The sequence below is a fragment of the Teleopsis dalmanni genome, chromosome 2, assembly GCF_002237135.1.
Source record: "Teleopsis dalmanni isolate 2A chromosome 2, ASM223713v2, whole genome shotgun sequence".
Classification (NCBI taxonomy): domain Eukaryota; kingdom Metazoa; phylum Arthropoda; class Insecta; order Diptera; family Diopsidae; genus Teleopsis; species Teleopsis dalmanni.
Genome location: NC_051847.1, coordinates 162,838,090 through 162,857,809, shown reverse-complemented (window position 1 = coordinate 162,857,809; position 19,720 = coordinate 162,838,090). Strand labels below are relative to the sequence as shown.

General features: G+C 30.9%; 5 protein-coding genes across 5 annotated transcripts in view; 3 read left to right on the top strand and 2 right to left on the bottom strand.

The window, feature by feature from the left end:
• Positions 1 to 2,979: 2,979 nt before the first annotated feature.
• On the bottom strand, positions 2,980 to 6,493 carry LOC119678914 (nuclear export mediator factor NEMF homolog). Its single transcript, XM_038091001.1, has 5 exons — positions 6,310 to 6,493; positions 5,525 to 6,251; positions 4,572 to 5,470; positions 3,352 to 4,497; positions 2,980 to 3,293 (listed from the first exon to the last, which is right to left on the bottom strand). The coding sequence occupies exons 1-5, from the start codon at positions 6,363 to 6,365 to the stop codon at positions 3,095 to 3,097; spliced, it is 3,027 nt and encodes a 1,008-aa protein (XP_037946929.1). The 5' UTR covers positions 6,366 to 6,493; the 3' UTR covers positions 2,980 to 3,094.
• Positions 6,494 to 7,913: 1,420 nt separating this feature from the next.
• LOC119677801 (molybdopterin synthase catalytic subunit) lies at positions 7,914 to 10,114 on the top strand. The gene is made up of 6 exons (XM_038089323.1): positions 7,914 to 8,006; positions 8,064 to 8,258; positions 8,470 to 8,761; positions 8,879 to 9,169; positions 9,218 to 9,546; positions 9,610 to 10,114. The coding sequence occupies exons 2-6, from the start codon at positions 8,130 to 8,132 to the stop codon at positions 9,895 to 9,897; spliced, it is 1,329 nt and encodes a 442-aa protein (XP_037945251.1). The 5' UTR covers positions 7,914 to 8,006; positions 8,064 to 8,129; the 3' UTR covers positions 9,898 to 10,114.
• A 71-nt stretch (positions 10,115 to 10,185) lies between these two features.
• Positions 10,186 to 12,102, bottom strand: LOC119677802 (plasminogen activator inhibitor 1 RNA-binding protein). The gene is made up of 2 exons (XM_038089324.1): positions 11,379 to 12,102; positions 10,186 to 11,111 (listed from the first exon to the last, which is right to left on the bottom strand). The coding sequence occupies exons 1-2, from the start codon at positions 11,932 to 11,934 to the stop codon at positions 10,528 to 10,530; spliced, it is 1,140 nt and encodes a 379-aa protein (XP_037945252.1). The 5' UTR covers positions 11,935 to 12,102; the 3' UTR covers positions 10,186 to 10,527.
• Positions 12,103 to 16,657: 4,555 nt separating this feature from the next.
• On the top strand, positions 16,658 to 18,010 carry LOC119676067 (neprilysin-1-like). Its single transcript, XM_038087295.1, has 2 exons — positions 16,658 to 17,743; positions 17,813 to 18,010. The coding sequence occupies exons 1-2, from the start codon at positions 16,658 to 16,660 to the stop codon at positions 18,008 to 18,010; spliced, it is 1,284 nt and encodes a 427-aa protein (XP_037943223.1).
• A 188-nt stretch (positions 18,011 to 18,198) lies between these two features.
• The window catches only part of LOC119676066 (nuclear export mediator factor NEMF homolog), a 4,610-nt gene continuing 3,088 nt past the window's right edge, over positions 18,199 to 19,720 (top strand). The window contains exon 1 of the mRNA XM_038087294.1: positions 18,199 to 18,796. Coding sequence (XP_037943222.1) covers positions 18,199 to 18,796 — 598 coding nt within the window. The remainder of the gene's footprint in view (positions 18,797 to 19,720) is intronic.

The window sequence follows — 19,720 nt, the reverse complement described above, 5'->3', positions numbered from 1 at the left end:
TTATTTCTAAACGTGAAGACTATATAAAATGTTGACAAAATTTTTTCACTTTTGTCTGTACAATGTTGTTGGATTTTTATTTTACCTATTTTCTGTTGAAAGTACACCACGACGAGGACGAGGACAGCACGAACTTTTAGTACACAATTGTCAAAACAGCAGTAAAGTAGCAAAGCATTCACTTTTTTTCGCCTTCACCCAAATTCGCAAATTTACCCCACTCACACTTAGCCCACCATATAAGAGCCTTTCCATATACATACATTCAAAATAAACAAACACAATGAAACGTTTGTCCTCTCATCAATCGAACGTTCACTCAACATTCATGCGCATATCCTAGAAGTAAGGAACTATGTTTATTTTTTTAGTACTTTCTATTCAACATATGCAAATTTAGACCAAAAATATCCTTAACGGGTTCACTTTTTACAAAAGCTTAACAAAAACTTATTTAGCTTAATAGAATATATACCATCTATATTTTATATTTACATATACTATATAATATATATACCATTTCTGTAATAAACTATATAAACTATAATAACTTTCGCAAAAGTTCAACAAAAATTTATTTAACTTAATAGAATATATAATATCTGCCTATATAGTATATATACTATATAGATACTAAATATATACTAAATATATACTATATATATCCTATATATACACTATATAAATTTATTTGGTTTAATAGCATATATACTATCTATATAGTATATTTATATATACTATTACTATAATAGAAATATCGAAAACACATTCTAATCTGCATACAATCTTTTAATAATATCTGTGACCCAGAAAATAATCAATTATATTATGATCTAATAAGGGAATTTCCCGAAACTTGATAATCACTTGTATTATAATACTATCTAGAAATTTAGTTAAAGGAATATACCTCAATTTTTTCACCCAGAAATTAATTCAATAAATTATTAACATAGCCATGCGTTCTGTTAAATACTTATTAATAATATAATATATAAATATTTCGTAAGTTATATAGGTATATGCACATAAGTTAACCTGTAAGATTAGTCTTGAGAATTAAATACATTTAATACTTTTGTTTTTGAACTAAAATAATAAAAAATTAATATATTTAAAAAATACTGTTGGTATGTATATATATCATATATGAAATTTTGATTCAGAAAATTTAATTGGTGGATTTTAATTTTTTTAACTAAATTTTTAGATACCATAGATATCCTAAGTATCCCGAATCCATACAAAATTCAGTGTTATTATCTTTCTAGCTAAAAATAAAGACTATATTCAAAAATTTAGACACACAGAAAAGCGTCTATTATAATATTATGATCGTATATCGTAATTGAGGAGCAACAGACTTATCCATATAGGATTTTTCCACACAGATTCTTCATATATAATATGGAATGAAATAAAACCATGCAAGGTGCTTATGTTTATTATCCTAAAGCTAAGCAAAAAGTAGTAATAATAAATACTATATTGAAATTTTATTAAAAAAATTTTCATATAAGTATATACTAATATATATTTTTAAGAGTATTTTCTATAACACAATTTCTCTTTAGTCGATATATTTACCAAAAAAAGTTATCAATCGCTCAAAAAGTTGACTACCGGTGATCCAAAGGGAATCCACATAGGTCTATTAGCCCATTGTGCTACCGTATAATGAAAAAATTTGCCGTTTAAAACCACCTGGAACCTTGACGAATCTTTAAATACTGTTTAGCAGGAGGTCTTAAAGTTGATTACGATTCTTAAAGAAGTAGGCCCCTACAGTATTGCGGTACTGCCGTGCATGAGCTGGGCAAAGATAAAGCAGATGAGAGGCACTTTAACCGCCTTCTCCATAACTGCGACAGGTGTAATTAAAGAGGAGATTCAATACTTTAGCATGGTAATCGAATCTACAATGACCTGTAAGTAGACCTACCACAAGACTTGTAGCACTACGGGATATCTCAATGAGAGATTGGATTTTGTTTTAGTGAAACGTGGTCAAATTGCACACAGATCATTGAGTTTTCCAATCTTTTATTAAAAAGTTCAGCACAGAAGAAACTCAATAACAAAGAGTTACTTTCACATTTCAACAATATACTGAATAGGGCTCAGCCTAATATCACCTGGGATGAACGACACCTTCCCCATGCAGCTTGAATTGTCCTACCTTAAATAAGATCAAAATATATTCTTGTGCTAAACTGTTACTTGTCACTCACAAATGCGTCAATTCTTAATGTATGCCGTAACTGTAAATCCACCTAACTGAAGTGACCCATCTGTTTTCATTGAAGAGGTTAGCCTACACCCAATCAATTTTTGCTCATAAACAATCCCCTACCCTCTCACACTGCCATAACCTACCCACACCCTCACATAAATACACGTATTTGAAATTTCTTTCCTGTTATCTGCTCGATAGATCTCCGTGGGTTACCACAACAAGGTCTGCAATTTAATCTTTCAAAAACAAAACTCCTTACTTTAACAATACTTTACCGTTTGAAAAATTTTAAGGAAACTAATTTTTTTGGGTTGTTTTATATCAGCAGACATTGGCAAAAATATCAAAAAATATTAGTTTATAGTTTTGCAAATTTCTGGTCTCTGCTCCAAATAGGTCCAAATAAATCCAGATACATATGACAACAAATCAATCATTTGGTTATATTATAAAATGCAACTAAAAAATTGATCCCATTAAAAAACTCTTATTTTTAGATATAAATTTGATTTTTTGTGATGAACACAGAAACACAAAATTATGGCTTAATAATTTTTCTATCGCATATGTGTAATATGTATTTGATAACTAATCAAATCTGATCAAATAAAATCCGATTCAAAGCCTTTATCTGAATTTAATATTTTCATGTTTAAATGTTTATTAACAATTATTTACGTGCAAATAAAGATCATAAGAATATCAAAATATTTCATGCAATCGCCATAAGTAATATAAATAATCATTTATTTTTTTTTTAAATATTTAATTATTGTTTAACTATGTCATTTTAAAATGTGACCTCACTTTACAATTTTATATACAATTTATTTATTATTTTAAAAACATAACGAATATTTACTTTTTAAATTTTTGAAGCTGCGGAGCTGACAGTTTCACCTTGCCGGGTATATTTCTTGCCAAAGCTTCTTCTCTGATACTCTTCAGTAGATCTTTTTCTCTAATTGTACAACTTTTTTCTTTTGAAAACATGGTAAGTGATGTTTTTGCAGCTCGTCCACGTTTGCCAGTGCCAGGAGTAAGTTTCACTTTATATCTGAAATATAAAAGAATTCAATTAAAAATGTTTCAATATTTCGTATGTAAGATTTTACTTATAATTTTGTAAAGCTTGATACGGGGCAACTACTGGTACAGCAAATAATAATTCATCTTCATCAGCTGGGACACCTGTTAGTGAGTCAAGTATCTCAGTATCCACACCTCCAGAAACCTCCTCACTTTCATCAATATCTACAGCCACCTTTTGTTCCACATTGTGGTGTGGTTGTTTTGGTTTAAGTGTAACAACATTTTGTACCAACTTTTGTTCAAGAGCAGCCACTTTTTCTTTACCAGATGACTTCAAAATTTGCATACGTAATTCACGTTCTTCATCATCTTGATCCTTGTATTTAGCTTTAATTTTCTTTAGTTTTCCCTTTTGTCCACGTTTCATATGTGAAGGATTCTTTGATTGATTTTCAACAGAGTTTTGTTGCTGCAACTGAAGTTCATTTTGTGTTTTACGTGCTTTCTCTTCTTTTCGTTTCTTTGAGTTTTGTTGCAACTTTCTACGTGAAGGTGCAGCTGGTATTATTGTTGCTTCTTCAATGGCTGATAGAAGATTTTCGGTAACAATTTTCAATTCTGCATCATTATTGGACTCTGTTATCGATTCAGATCGAACTGTAATCTTGCCTGTGTCATGCTCTATCTTAACTTCTGTATCAGGAAAGTTAACTTCAGATTCAGAATCTGAAGTTTCTTCTTTGACCTGTGCATTCTCATCATTTTCTAGTTCTATTTCGATGTTAGATGCATTTCTATTCTCTTCCTCGTTTTCAATAGCTAGCTGTTTTAAGTGCTCTTCCATATCTATTTGATTTTCATCTTCAAAACTACGTACTTTGCGATCTCCACGATGTTTCTCTATAAAACTATCTTCCAGTTTGAACAATAAACTTAAACCCATTATTAAATGGCAGGACGGAAGGAAATTTTTCTTTCCACGTATCATAAAACTACCAGTGCCTAAATATTCGCCCGTCGGTGCTGTCTTACTAACTTGGTCACTATGCACCCAATAGGCATTCGTTACAACTTTTGCATCCCAAGCAACACTATAACAAATAGCCATAGTTCCAGCTTCCAACAACGTTTTTGGTGGCACCGTAGTTGTACTGCTATTGTTTCGAATGACTACACTTGAGGCTCCTTGAATTTCAGCATGCACATATATATCTGATGAACGCATATATCTGTTTATATGAAATATTTTGAGTTTAATGATACATAACAAACTAGTTTTACTTCATTTTATAGATATATATACCTTTTTACAATAAGCTCATTTTGTTGAGCATCCCTTCCACCTATAACTAAATAATTTTCCGAACTTATAAACCAATAAAATTTCTCAAACCAGTAAACCTTGCGTACTTTAGAAATAGTTGATATAGTACGCACATCTTTTAGAGTTTGCTGTGTTTTTCTTTCCGCATTTTTCAAGGCTTTTTCTGAGGCATCGATAGTCTTCTGTTCTTTTTGCGCCGCATTACGTTTTTGATCATAATACTTACGCGCGTTTGCCCACGCAGACAAAGCTAAATCAACATCTACAACTAGAGATTGTGTTGAACCAACAGCCTCGCTTTCGGAGTCAGAGTCATTTTCAGCAGTTTGGTAGGGATCAGATAGAGTTAAAGAAATATGATTCACTTCTAATTTGAGCTGTTTAATTGCTGACGCAACTGGATCACCGTTTGCTTGCGCTGCTTTAACTAATTCATGTATATCCTGCCACGACATTTGCCTTGCGAGTGATGACCTAATAGCCAAAATAGCGTTATCAACTAAGCTTTGATTGTTTGTAATAAGCTCCGCTTTTTGTTTATCTACTTCTTGTACTTTCGTTAACTCCTCTAAACGTTTGGCGTGATCCTTTTTAACATTAGACAATTTCTTTAAGGCTTCACGCTCTTGTTGCAATGTCTTCAAGTCAATTTTTTGACCTTCCATTTTAGAATAGAATTCATCAACAGCTAACATAAACGTATTAAAGGAAGCCATCGGTTGTCCTTCATACTGAGCAAACAAATATGGATGGTATTCAATATTTTGATAGAAATGTTCAACATTAGCTGCGTCGCTTGAAGGTTTTTCTTCTGCTTTTTGTATTATATAACCCTTTGATGTGTCAGTGCGACCGTCACTTAACAGTTTATACATATCCTAATAAAATTACTTATTAATATTAGTCTTAAATAATCACAATATGAGACCTACTTTTAGTGCTTCCATCAATGTGGGAATATCAGTGTCCATTTCGAAAGGCCTTGTTGCAACTTTAGACATTTCTTTCTTTTTTTGTTTACGTCCTTTTTTACTGCCCTCTAATTGTTCAGTAGCTCCATCTCCATCCTCATTTTTATTAAAGTTAACAACACAGTTATCCAATTTGTGTTTCACTAATATATGATCAATAACTGCAGGTCCACAATCAACTAAAGGCATAAGTACTCTGCGCAAATTTTCTCCATAAGGTGTTTGATTTAACGCTTCACGCAATTCCTCTTCAGTTGGTAGATTACTAGCTTCTTTAGCACGATTTGTTGGGTACTTTTCTCGAACCGCAAATCGTACTTCTTCACCCTCATAATGGGGTCTAAGTATATAAAGTATAGTAAGTTCGTGGTCCGTAAGTATTATATTGCCCCTATCATAGAGTTCTAAAATTATGTGATAAGCCGCTTCTCCTACACCAAACTGAAAGTCAACTATACGATCTGCGCCTAATTGCTGTAGCTTTTCCAAACGTTTGTTTTTCAAATGCTTGCGTAGCTTCATGCTAAACCCAGAGGGAGCCATATTTTTAGGCCACTCAAAAGCCGTACTATGAAATCGAATGCCTGACTCCATAATAAGCATTGTCTTAACTTCAGTCCCCTGAAGACGTATAAGGTACGTCTTGTTATCTATGTCATAAATTTGGTTCACACGCATACCGACCAACCTAAAAAATATGATGAAATATGAAAATAGCTTCTCGCTTCCATGTTTTGTGAACCTACTTTTGCAGTTCGGTGACGGCACAAACAATATCATAAGTATTGAATCTAGTCTTCATTTTAATAGCAAAATTTAATCATTTAACAAAAACTTAAACATTAAAATTGTTTTAAATGCACACGCAACCTGCACTTACAAAACCAGTGTTGCCCAACCAAACCGATAAATGCTTTTAAAATTCTAAAACTAAAACAAATATTTTTTTAAAGTGACAGCTGTTCAATGTTTTAGATGAAATATATATATTTGTTAATACTACGCACATTGAAACTACAGAATAAAACAGAATAATAAACAATTTTAAGAAATAATTACTAAAAAATGTGTATGATGAAATTATTCCAGATGTTGATAGTATCATGAGTCATAGGACTTGAAATATGAAATCAACAAAAAAATTACCAATAATTAATAACCACTTTTATTATTATTAGATATATATAATAAAGCATTTTACCAATAATTGCCCACGTGTTCACCGTACATTCCCATTGTCTCATTTAGGTCATTTATATTATTGAGAAAAAATTCACATTATAAAAAGATCATGTATGCAGCTGGTAGAACTTTTATAAACTTCACTAAATAATATGTCACTCATTTATATAAATTTAATATATCAATTATGTATTCAATTAATAAAAACAACGATTTCATTAATACTTACTTCCTCAGTGCCTTTGTTTACAGCTCAGCTGTTGTTTGTTTACATTTTACATATGAAATATCTGACAAATATTTCAATTTTAGTTAATTTCTCTTGTGGGAAATTTATATATAAGGATTGCATTCGACAATTTCCGCTTTAAATAATTCATTTATATATTTATTAAGATTGATTGACAATGAGCACATTTATATGAAAGATTTTTTTATGGTAAATCATCCTCCATTTTACAGTCCCACAATATATCACCATTCTGTGCTGGGTATAAATTACCAAACAATTCGTTTAGATTTTGCGCTAGTTTAAACAATAGTACACTTAATCTTAAAATTTACAAAATTGAAAGCAAGTTAAATCATTTGAATATTGGATGATATATCATTAAGTACAAATGTCTTTAAAAACTTATTATCACGTGATGATGTATGAACTCATAAAAGATTTTGAAAAACCTGGATAATAGCCTTGAAAAAAATAATAACAAAATATTTAATTTTAATATTAACAATTTTTATTATTTTAATATATTGCTAAAGTATTAATTTTATTAACATTAATATACATTTATATAAACATTATATTATATGCAACTGAATGTATTAAAAATAGTATATAAAACGATAGTTATCAAGCATTCAAGCATGTAACAAATTTTTCATTTTGATGTACAACGTGGATGGTAGCCTTTTTTGTTGAAACGTCAATTGACAGCAAAATCCACTAATTAAAAACAATCTTATCTTATCTAAGCTACAGGTTTTAAATTTCACAATATAATTTTTAACTATAACACCACTTCTCGGTTTTGATGTAACTGATGATGACATGAGTTCTGATGATAGCGTAAACGTTCGAATATTATTTTTTGCGAAAACGCGAGAATTATCTGGCTTGGATACAGCATCTTTATCACTTGACCATTCCAGTATATTAACATCTGAATTGTTGCATGAAATCTGCTCAAAATTTAATTTAAATATAATTCAACAGAATATTATATTAGCGTTAAACGAACGTTATTGTGATTTGCAGGTTTATTGATTCCGATATGTGGTTTTATCAAATGTTTATATGCTTTATTTTTCACAGGAAGTACTGGAGTTAAGAGAAGGAGACGAGATTGCTGTGATACCTCCCATTAGTGGCGGATAAAATATGAATCATATATTATTAACAAGAGAACCACTTGACCTCGCTGCCGTCAATAAGCTAGCTAGTCACGATACATGTGGTGCTATATCACTTTTTGTTGGCACTACACGCAATAATTTCGATGGTAAAACGGTGAGTGAGCAGATTAATTACTTCTTAATAGTAGTTTAATTTGAATGTAATTAAATATTATTATTAGGTGTATTCTATACGCTGAAATAATATATACGCAATATACATTAAATATATATGTAGTTAAGTAGTTGTAATCTTTTTAGTGTATACATTCTATTCGCTTTACTTAAAAACCACATAATAATAATACGATTTATATTTGTTTTAGGTAATTTCATTGGAATATGAGGCATATGCACCAATGGCCAACAAAGAAATGGAAACTATATGTGAAGAGTTGCGTACTCATTGGTCGGATGTAGTCAACATAGTGTTTCATCATCGTATTGGTCTCGTGCCTGTTGGTGAAGCTAGTGTAGTAATTGCCGTTTCTTCTCCACATCGACAATCATCTTTAGATGCAGTGTCATTTGCAATAGAAGAATTGAAGAAACGTGTACCAATATGGAAGAAAGAAAAATACGATGCAGACGAATCGTCTTGGAAAGAAAATAAAGAATGTCAGTGGCTTAGTAAAGATCCTTGTTACTAATTTTAATGTTATTTTTGTTTCATTTTAAATTGAATTTTATGCAATAAAAATGTATAAGTTGACATTTGTATTTTTTTAAATGCAGCCATTTCGAAAAGATTGAAGAACAAACCAAAATTGGATTTAGAAGCATTCAAAATTGATTCTTCAATAGTTGTTCCAGACCACCTAGTTCAAATTAAAGCAGATGAAAATGAAATAAAAAGGCGAATGGAATGTTTCATAAAATCAAAACGGGAGAATATAAATGAAAATAATAATATAAGATTTTTTGGGGAAAACAGTGTTTTGAATAATGATAGAACTGATGAATTTACAACATGTGCACGTACCGATTGCCATGTATCGCGAAAGAATTTGAGCCAGTTTCTTAAAGGTAATTACAAAAGTTTAGATAATGCAAAATTAATTAGTTAATTTATAGTTCGCCGATCTAAGAATCTACATGGCCCTCAAACAAAACCCGATTATCAAAATACTCTACGCAAATTAATGAGTAGCCCTATAAAAGAAAAATATATAAAGCAGGAGTTTTTAGAGAACAACCAATCTATGCCGAATGTTAATGTTGAAGTAAAACGTGAAATACCCGAACCAATCCAAGAACGCCTTATAAACTTAGAGCGTCATTTAAACATAGCTTATGACACACAAAGTGAGAATGGTACCAAAATGATTTATGAACGTTTAAAAAATATTGAAGATCGTTTACTGCAATTAGAAGCCCTATCTCCAGAATATACCCATTTTATAGTAATTTTGATAGAAACTCATTTTACCCATTCAGTTCTAAAAATGCAAATTATTCACTTACAGACGCAAACAACAGTTCCACATATAAAAGAAGAACCCGTGAATCCAGTTGTTTCTCACAATGCTTCCGTGTTTCAGCGGAAGAAATATACTGCTGAGGAACTAAATACAGCCATTGACCAAATTGAGAATGAAATTATGGCTCATGGAGCGTCCGTATGCAGTTCACCGCTATCATCAGAGCTTTGCCATTCACAAGAAAAACAAACTACTAAGGAGCCTTTCCCAGAAATTACGAATCCACATAATGATATAGTCTGCAAGGATGAACCACTTTCCGACTACGACTAATAAACGAACCGTCTTGTTGTTTAAACTAAAATTATGGTTCAAAAGGATCGTCTGTGTGCAGTTCACCGCTACAGTCAGACCTTTTATCATTTACAAGAAAATTAAATTAAGAAACCTTCCTAAGAATTTATGAATCTACAGAATAATGTAGTATGGAAGTATAAACCACTTTCCGACTACGACTAATAAACGAACAGTCTTGTTGTTTAAACTTTTATTTACTGTATTCATATATGTGTTTAACTATTTTCAATAGTTCTTTTATAAAATTAAAATAAGACCGGCAAATTCAATAAACGTCCATAATTTTTAATTACAAAAAGGTTATTATTATGAATAATATAATTCATTATTTATAAACAATGCTTTATTTTAGTGGCGGCTATTCCACTTAGTTACTCAGTTTAACTTAAAAGTTACACAACTCGTGTACAGGAGCCAGGCAATTGTTGCGAAATATAAGTGACTTACGGTCGGTCTCAATTGCTATGGACTCATGTAACTACGAAATTTTTAATTTCATGATTAAAATTAACAAATTTAGTACTCATTAATTAAAAAGTAATAAAAATGAAAAGATGAAAAGTGTTAAATTAAACAAATGGTGGGTAATTTAAAGTTGAGAAATGCTTAACTTAAAGTGGGGAATTGGCGCTCATCATCTACTTTGGGAGCATGAGCACCTCCACGTTGTCTCTCACCAAAATTGCGAGGACGATTGTTCTCTCCTGTTGGACCAGGGCGACCACCTTCGAACCGAGGTCTATCGCCTCCTGGCCTAGGTCCACGACGGCGACGATTGTCATTAAAATTGAATTGTATATCTACAATACGTTGCAAGCGTCCAACACGTTGAGGATACATAGATGGATCATATTCAAACTCTTCCTCACTATCGCCTTCTTTTTTCTTAGTCAATACAACCATTTTCTTCCATTGAGATGTATCCTCGCCTTCACCAGCTTTACGTAAATTAAATTGTGGCTTGGCGCGTTCCTTACGAGATGCCTTCCATTCATCTAACGTCATTTCTTTGGCTTCTTCTTCTTCCGGAACATTTGCAAGTTCAGCTGATTGGTCATTAGCAGATTCCTCTTTATCCGTTAAAGCAGCATCACCATCCGAGGTCGACTTGTTCAAATCCTTAATTTCCTGTTGAACTGAACCCCAGTTATGAGCACCAGCACCATCACGTTTATCAACAGCTTTCACACCTGAAAACAATTCCAAACATATTTTCAATTCCTTACAAAACAATTTAAGAATAAAATTAAGAATAAAAGCAAATCCTAAATGTAGTCACTCTTAATAATAAATTTATAAATATTTACATACAACTAAAAAATAATGAAAATAATGAAAAAAAAAAAAGAAAAAAACTATAAAAACTATTTTTGAAAAGTGTACTGTGTTGCGCGCTATATAAAATGGCGTTCGATCACAATTTTCCGTTATCAATTGATCACATTTTTTTTTCTTACCAGTCTTATCGGAGCCAGATTGACGATCGAATTCCCGCTTTCTGTATCCACCTTCACCATTTGTCCGATTGCGTGGTGGCCCTCTATTTTCACGATCTCTGAACTGGCGGGGGGGACGTTGATCATTGCCGTATTCATTGCCTCCTGTATTTCCATAGCCACCTTCTCTGTTGCTGTTGTTGTTCCGCCGGTTATTCCGTTGTTCTCGCGCCTCGCCGTTTTGTGGTCTAAAGGTGACACTGCGACCGCCATCTTCATTTGCACTAGCATTTTTATTTCTACCTCCTGCAGGGTTTGGGTTTTGTTTCGGTTTTGCATTTTGATTATTAGGGACAACACTCTTTCCAACCGTATTCTTATTTAATGCACTAGATTTGTTTTCTTTTTCTGCTACAACATTGCTTTTTTTCGTCACCGTTTTTTTGGCAGCAGCTGCCGATGGATCCGCGTTTTGCTGTGCCTGTTTCTTTTTTGGTTCAGTCTTTGCCGGTGCAGGAGCGCTTCCATCGTCGTCCATGAATAATAATTCATATCGATTATTCCCTGATACTTCCATTATGGAATTTAATTATTATTTTCTTAATTTATACAGCGATTGCGTTTTTTCTGGAAGATTAATATACTGACTTCAAATCTGAGCAGCTAACATTTAACCATAACAACTGAGAAAATACGAACATGCGTAAGGTTACACCACGACCACAAAATGAAATGCGATAAACTAGTGTGAAAGGGAATTCTACAAAAATGGCGAAGCTTTGCGAATTGTTCTTGAAATCGAAAGTTTCGATTAAGTGCGACGCTTCATAAGCACAAAAATTAATTTCAATTATATTTATATATGTATTTGCGTAAACAAAATATGGAAATTAATTTATTTTATTATATTATTTTAAGATATTCTAATACTTTTTTTAAAATTATTTATACCAAATATAATTACGTATAAATTTAATGTTTTATTAATGTACAAATTTTCAACTACACTAATATTTAGTGAATAATAATTTAATTATACTTTTTAATTCTTAATTAACATTTTTTTTTTTAAATAAAAACTGCGCAATTTTGATGGAATCATACATTTTCCAATTGGGAAAATTCAATTCTTATTATACAATGTCAATAGATTTTTTTAAAAAATTTCTAAAATTGTTTATGTTAGAACTTATAAAGTATTTTTTAATAACAAATAAATACAAATCTAAATAAATAATAACAAATGCAAATACTTTAAAAGATTAAAGAGAAATTTTATTTTTTGAGGCTATGAATATGCAAACTAAAAGTTTCACAAAACTTTATATAAACTAATTTTATGCATTAAATTAATAAATTATAAACTTTTACAAACATATAAAATAATTTACATATAATTCTTCCATGCATTGATATTTTAAGGAATATTTTTAGAAAATATTTTACTGTTCTAAATGTTTATTAGATATTAAAAGTTGCTATAAGATGGCATTAAAATATGATATATTAATATTAATAGAAATATTAATAATTTTTAGATAATATGTGACATTTTTAAGTTAAAAATAATCATTACTATTGTATTGCAAAATACCGTATGGTAATAAAAAACTTTTAGTATAAAAATGTTATAAAACCACCCTGTACTAAAATAAATCCTTCGTGGTGAAAATATAAAACTACAAGCTGTCAAACACAATTCGTACGGCCATAAAATATTATGGAGAATTATTGTTCCTACATAGAAATTATTTTAGGCGAATTCGTAACGAAGAAAGAAAACAAGAAAATTTTAAATATAGGTATCATTTCAATTTGACACATTTTAGATCAGATAATAATACCGATCCACTTATGTCTATTAGTTATTGCTATTGTATACAATCCCAAGACTTAAAAACCAACTGGAAGCTTTTATCAATTCTTCTTAGTTTTTAGCATTTTATTTTTATTGTGCATGCGATGAGATCTAAAGCATTTTTCTTTTTCTCTCCATGACAAGAATTATTGAATCGAAGATTCAATATTCAAAGTGATTCTAAATTTCTGGAATAACTTTCCTAACCTAATTGATGTAAAGCATTTTCCTTATTCTCTTCATGCCAAAAATTATTGAATAGAAGATTTGATATTTAAAGTGATTTTAGGTGTATAGAATAGTTGTCCTAACCTGAGAATTTTGTTATTTATTTATATTTGTTATGTATACCAAATCACAAACAATTTTTTAAAAATATGCATTGCAATCTAATAAAGACCATCTCTTTACTTTACTTTACTTTACTTTACTCAAATTTTACAATTTTAACTTAACATATAATTGTTTCTTAATTACTACGGTTAATAACACTTAATAAGTGTTTACACTCTATAATTTCTATTTCATTCTCATTAATTAAGCGCAATTATGCTGAATAAATATCACACGAGACGTTGAGTTTACACTCTGTGATTGATTAACAGTAAATTAAAGCATTTTAGAATATAGTTTTAATCAAGATCTCAATACGACGTTTATATTGTGAGAATAAAACTAGATTAAAGCAATAATCGAGATTAAATTACTAATCCCGTTCTTTAATCTCAGATTTCTCATACAAAATTTGATCTCCTTTTGATCGCGATTAATTTTTAATCCGCTTAGAAACGGTGATTATTTCTCTGTGTAACTCTGCAAATGTTTTAATATCTTAGAAGAATTTAAAAAGAAATGTCAAAATCTATTTAAAACAAACATTGAAAACTTTAAAATTCCGAAGTGGGTAAAGTTTCTATTAAATTTTTTTAATATTCGTTTTATACACAATTATAACTAAAATTTGTTAAATTATTGTTATAAAACTATTTATTAAATTTGTATTACAAATTTTGTTGTATGAAATTGAAATTAAATGCTTTTATTACAGAAATTTATCAAACACTTGAAACAAAACACAAAATTAATATCCAATGTATAATGTAAACGGTGGAAATTAAAAATGCAGATTAACTTAATCTCGTTGTTTTAATCTCACAATGTAATATGGCGTTTACACTGGCCGAAAATGGCTCGTTTTGAATGAGCCATTTGAAAGTGTTTACATTCGTTGTATTTCATTTGTTCTCATTTCGAACCTTAAAATATATACTGAAAATATTTTTTTAACTTCAATTAATTACTTTTTGGGAAGTAAAAGTTCTAAAAAGCAGTGCATCGTTTTCAAGAAAATGCAACCACCAAACATTTGTTTACCTTTTTTTGTAAATATGTTAAAAACAGCTTTTTCAAACTGTCAAAATGTCATGAAAAGCTTTTATTTAGGGTATGTTCAATGTATTCTTTTGCATTTGAAACATATTTGGAACGCAATCGAACGTCGTTGGGACGCATTCATACAGAATGTGATCCAATAAATCTCATTGGCGTTTGAAATTTTGTATGCAAGAATGAACCATTCGCTTCTCATTTTCGATTTTTGACCAAAATAAGCCATATTCGGCCAGTGTAAATGCCGTATAACATTATTTTATTTTTCTTGCAATTGTCTTATAACTTTTTACTTTTATTTTGAAGAATGTGTTTTGTATTTATTCATGTATTGCTCTTTTTAATAACATAAATACAGAAATTAAAAATTCCTTAACAAATAATTAACTTCTTCACAATTACTAACCTGTTAGTCTTTTTTAAAAATTTTACTAAAACAAATTACTTTTTTAAAATATTTAAATTTCCTTATTAACACACGCAACAGTTGTAAATAGTTAACAGCAGACTGGAGTTTTCCATTTCCTTCCAAAAATCAATAGAAAACAATAGATCAGTTTAAAGATATGACACCATTGTAGTGTGAGAGGCACTTTCAGAAAAGTGGGCTGATTTTTGCGAATTTTGTTTGCATGTTAATTTTTATTTATTTTATTGGAGCATTCATGTCAAAAGAATACACCTATTAATGAGTGAATGTTCACATTATACAGCTGATAGAACTTTTGTAAGATTTTATAAACTTCACTTTAAAAATAATCATCAAAAAAAAATTAAATATTGATATTGATAATTGATACATTTGATCATTTATATTGTAATGAACCTATTTACGGCTGTAGCTGGAATAGCTTACAGACCGCCAGAGTTGTTACAAGAATATTTCTTTCTAATCCTGGATTAAAGAAATACCAATTAAAAATAAAAATGCTACTGCAGTCAATGATAAAGAATTACCAATCAATGGTAAAGAATTCATACTTATATATGGAGGTCTTAAAACCTTTAAAACGAATATGTAAAGAACTAAATTAAGAAAAGCGAACTTCAACACCATGTTATCATGAAACAATAGGAACAGTAGAACGAAATGATAGGATGTTGAATGAATGTCTTAGAGATTCGCTAGAAAAAGATAACTGGAAACATATCTTGCCATACTATACTTATTGTTATAATAGAACACCACATACCATAACAACTTAAACCCCGTCCGAGTTAGATTATGGAAGATTAAGTGCATTACCATGTGAATAGTGAAATTCTTCTACAAAATATGACTTGCACTGAAATGACTCAGCATATTTAAAGTCAAAGTTAAGATTTGTACAAAACAAGTCTGTACATATCTCGATGTATACGAGTATAAAATGCCAAGAAAGTTATGATAATCAAGGACTTTTATTTGCTTAACGCCATTAAGAGTTTAAGAAAATGAATATAGGCCGAAAAAATTTTAATAAACTCATCAATTGAAATCTAATTTCAGACTTTATTTGATAACAAAATTTTGTTCCTAACCAGAAATACTTAAACACAAAACTATCGAGAATTCTACGTTTTCGATATTCTGCTCAAGAACTCGAAATTAATCTTTTTAATTACCCTATGCTTAGTGCTTAGCATAGGTCAAGTTCAATGAATCATAATTCTGATTTAGTAAACTGATAAATGGATGAATTTATTGGCTCATTAATAAAGTAGTTGTGCCAATTTGTAGACTCAACACCAAAACAGAAACTGATACTTGCAAAGATAATAAACATAATGATCTTTGATGGTCTTCCGCTTGCACAGATAAGTACTCGTTCAAGATCTTCAAAGTAAAAGCATAAGACATAAGATTTGATTTGATTTGAGTTCAATTAGTTAGAATTTGACTCTTAATTGTGTTAGATGATTCCATAATCTATGTTGCTCTGTGTCTAGATTACTTTAGTACCAAAAGTATCATTCGCAAAGCCGTGAAATCAATAATTTATCACATTAGAAAGTAAAAGTGTATTCAGTGATGAAGTCACGTGTGCTTGTATTACTGCTCTTAGTCCAGGTAATGTGGGTTATCTCGAAACCGACGGACTCAATTGATTTTGCGAGATCCAACAACGTAATAGAGAATGATGTGTCTGTAAATGTGCCAGAAAATACAGATTTACAGTACCGAATTGAATATGCAAAGTTAATGAAAACTTTTATGAATGAAAGTGTGAATCCGTGTGAAAATTTTTATGAGTATGCTTGCGGGAATTGGAAAAATGTTATTGAAGAACGGCCGGTGGAACGCAGACGAAGCAATATTGTTGATATTGAGTGTAAATTGAACGATGCCGTAGAAGAGATGTTAAATGATTCTGTTGAAAATTTAACAGATGAATATGTTAATGAGTTTGAATTAGTCCAACAGTTTTATCAGTCGTGCTTATCAGCAAATTTATACCCAACAACAATGTCGCAAGTATATATTGACGTCATCAAATCGATTGGGGGTTTTCCAGCTGTAGATGAAGCATGGCAATCAGACAACTTTAGTTGGTTTAATATGAGTGCTCATCTTACCAACTTCAATGCTGATGGATTAATCAATGAGTTTCTTCTTCCACAATACCCATTCGGACCCTATTTTAAATTACCTGATTTAGGTTTTGATTATGTAGTTCACAGTGACAATATAGCTTCAAATACGACGCAATGTTATATAAGTAATGAAAAGCGCATTCGAGACTACTTAAGTGCATATGGAGTAGAAGAGGAAAAGATATCACAAATCGTAGATGAAATCTTTGATTTTTGGCGAGCAATCTTAAAAGTAATGGATGAATTCGAAGAGGATATCGATAAGTGCGACATAATTTCCGCAAATTCTGATGTAGAACCATTTACTTTTTGGAGTGATTATTTTGATATAGCTTGGATGGGCCAAGAATTCGATGAGTCCGTTACAGAATATCCATGCAATTATTTTTATAGTAAGTTGAACACCATCTGTGATGAACACAAAGAAGCTGCAGCGAATTATTTAGCACTCAAATTTTTATACAGAATGGACGCTAAACTTAAAAAGAAAGAATTCCAAAAGGAGTACTGTCTCATGGATATACAGTATACTTTTCGATTTTTGATCGATAAGCTTTATTTAGAGGTAAGTGACACTGTTATCTGTTAAAGAATTCTACAACAGATATTGAAAATCACGAGTATTCATATTTAGAAATATTTTAATGAAGGAATAAAAACTGAAATTACCACATTGGTTCAGGAGATACAGAAAAGTGTACGCCAACAAATAGAACAAGCAGAATGGTTAGATGAAAAAACACGCACTGAAGCTTTGTTAAAAGAATCCACAATAGAAGCACGAATTGGTAATTTCGATGACCCGGTTATGTCTAAACGTCTCATGAAATAAATAGCCTAACTTTTGATCCAGACAACTATGAGCCGAATAATATAAATTTAAAGAGATTTAGAACATTTATGAACCGATATCTTGGTCTCCATAATAAAGACATTCGTAATGAAACAAAGCCTCTAGAATTAATGATAGGCAAGCAAATCAATGCTTTTTACTATAATATCGACAACTCAATAAATGTAATGGCGGGCATTTTGCATCCGCCAGCTTATCATAAATCCTGGCCAAATTCTTTGAAATTCGGTACATTAGGATATCTTGTGGGACATGAGTTTACACACGGTTTTGATACAGTTGGAGCACACTATGATAGCAATGGTGATGAACGCGATTGGTGGACGAAAAAAACTGAAAAAGTATTTGATAATCGCACAGATTGTTATGTTCAACATTTTAATGACTATTTAATACCAGAAATAAATCGCAAAATTAACGGAAATCTAACCAAAGATGAGAATATAGCAGATAATGGTGGACTTCGTGCCGCACTTAATTCGTACCGCAAATATATGAAGGAATTGAATAAGGAAGGTGACCTGGTGACAACATTTAAAGATGAAGACATGCTTGGTCTAAATTTATCACCAGAACAATTGTTCTTTGTAGGATTTGCACAACTATATTGTGCGTCGTATAAAGAAGAACACTATTGGAAACAACTAATCGATGAACACCCTATGGACAAATATAGAGTTTTGGGTACACTAAGTAATATGGAAGATTTCTCTAAGGTTTATGAGTGTCCTCTGGGTAGTGACATGAATAAGAAAGAAGAAAAATGTAGAATTTGGTGAAATGTTTTTAATAGATTTGGTTAGTAGAAAATGAATAAAAATATGAATAAAACTCTTGATGTACAATTCCTTTCAATTTTAAAGGATTTATGTATAATAAATAAGTATAATAAATAATTAACGTTTTTCTTTTTAAAAATTTATTTTTTCATATAATATGAAATGTTTAGATTGGGTTGGTTAGGTTGGGTTGGAGTAGTGTGGGGTATTTGAGGCCAAAACTCAGTTGCGTTTTTATGAATAAATTCGTCTATATAATTTTTAAACTTCAAATATGGCGTTTACACTGGCCGAAAATGGCTCATGTGCCAAAAAAATTTTGCATGAAGGTTAAATATGCCTTCAAACCTTACATTAGAAACTTAAAACATATTTTTAACTTCGATTAATTACTTACTGCGGCGCGCAAGTAAAGAGGAGTTTCTAAAGAAGCAGTGCAAGGTGCGTGTTGTGCAAAAAGAAAATGGCAACGACGCAAGACATTTGTTTACGCTTTTTTTGTAAATGAGGAGAGAACAGCGTTTTGTTCAAACTGTCAAACATGCCCAGAAGAAGCCTCTTCACCTTTAACCACGGGCCACTCGTTCCACAACGATTCCTTTGCATTTGGAACATATGTGGAATGCATTCGAACGTCTTTCATACAGAATGTGAGAAAATTGCTCATTTTTGTGCTTGAAATTTTATATGCAAGAATGAGCCATTCGATACTCATTTTCGATTTTTGACCAAAATGAGCCATTTTCGGCCAATGTAAACGCCATATTAAAACATATTTTTAATTTCGATTAATTACTTTTTGGGAAATAGAAGTTCTAAAATGAGGTGCATTGGTTCCAAGAAAGGGTGTGTTCAATGTATTCCTTTGTATTTGAAACATATTTGGAACGTATCCGAACGTCGTTGGGAC

Coding starts and splice junctions, on each gene's coding strand:
- LOC119678914 (XM_038091001.1), bottom strand. CDS start 6,365: ATGAAGACTAGATTCAATACTTATGATATTGTTTGTGCCGTCACCGAA. Junction 6,252..6,309: donor GCCGTCACCGAACTGCAAAA/GTAGGTTCACAA, acceptor CATATTTTTTAG/GTTGGTCGGTATGCGTGTGA. Junction 5,471..5,524: donor CATTGATGGAAGCACTAAAA/GTAGGTCTCATA, acceptor TAATTTTATTAG/GATATGTATAAACTGTTAAG.
- LOC119677801 (XM_038089323.1), top strand. CDS start 8,130: ATGAATCATATATTATTAACAAGAGAACCACTTGACCTCGCTGCCGTC. Junction 8,762..8,878: donor TTGGAAAGAAAATAAAGAAT/GTCAGTGGCTTA, acceptor TTTTAAATGCAG/CCATTTCGAAAAGATTGAAG. Junction 9,170..9,217: donor TTTGAGCCAGTTTCTTAAAG/GTAATTACAAAA, acceptor GTTAATTTATAG/TTCGCCGATCTAAGAATCTA.
- LOC119677802 (XM_038089324.1), bottom strand. CDS start 11,934: ATGGAAGTATCAGGGAATAATCGATATGAATTATTATTCATGGACGAC. Junction 11,112..11,378: donor ATCTGGCTCCGATAAGACTG/GTAAGAAAAAAA, acceptor AATTGTTTTCAG/GTGTGAAAGCTGTTGATAAA.
- LOC119676067 (XM_038087295.1), top strand. CDS start 16,658: ATGTGGGTTATCTCGAAACCGACGGACTCAATTGATTTTGCGAGATCC. Junction 17,744..17,812: donor TCGATAAGCTTTATTTAGAG/GTAAGTGACACT, acceptor ATTCATATTTAG/AAATATTTTAATGAAGGAAT.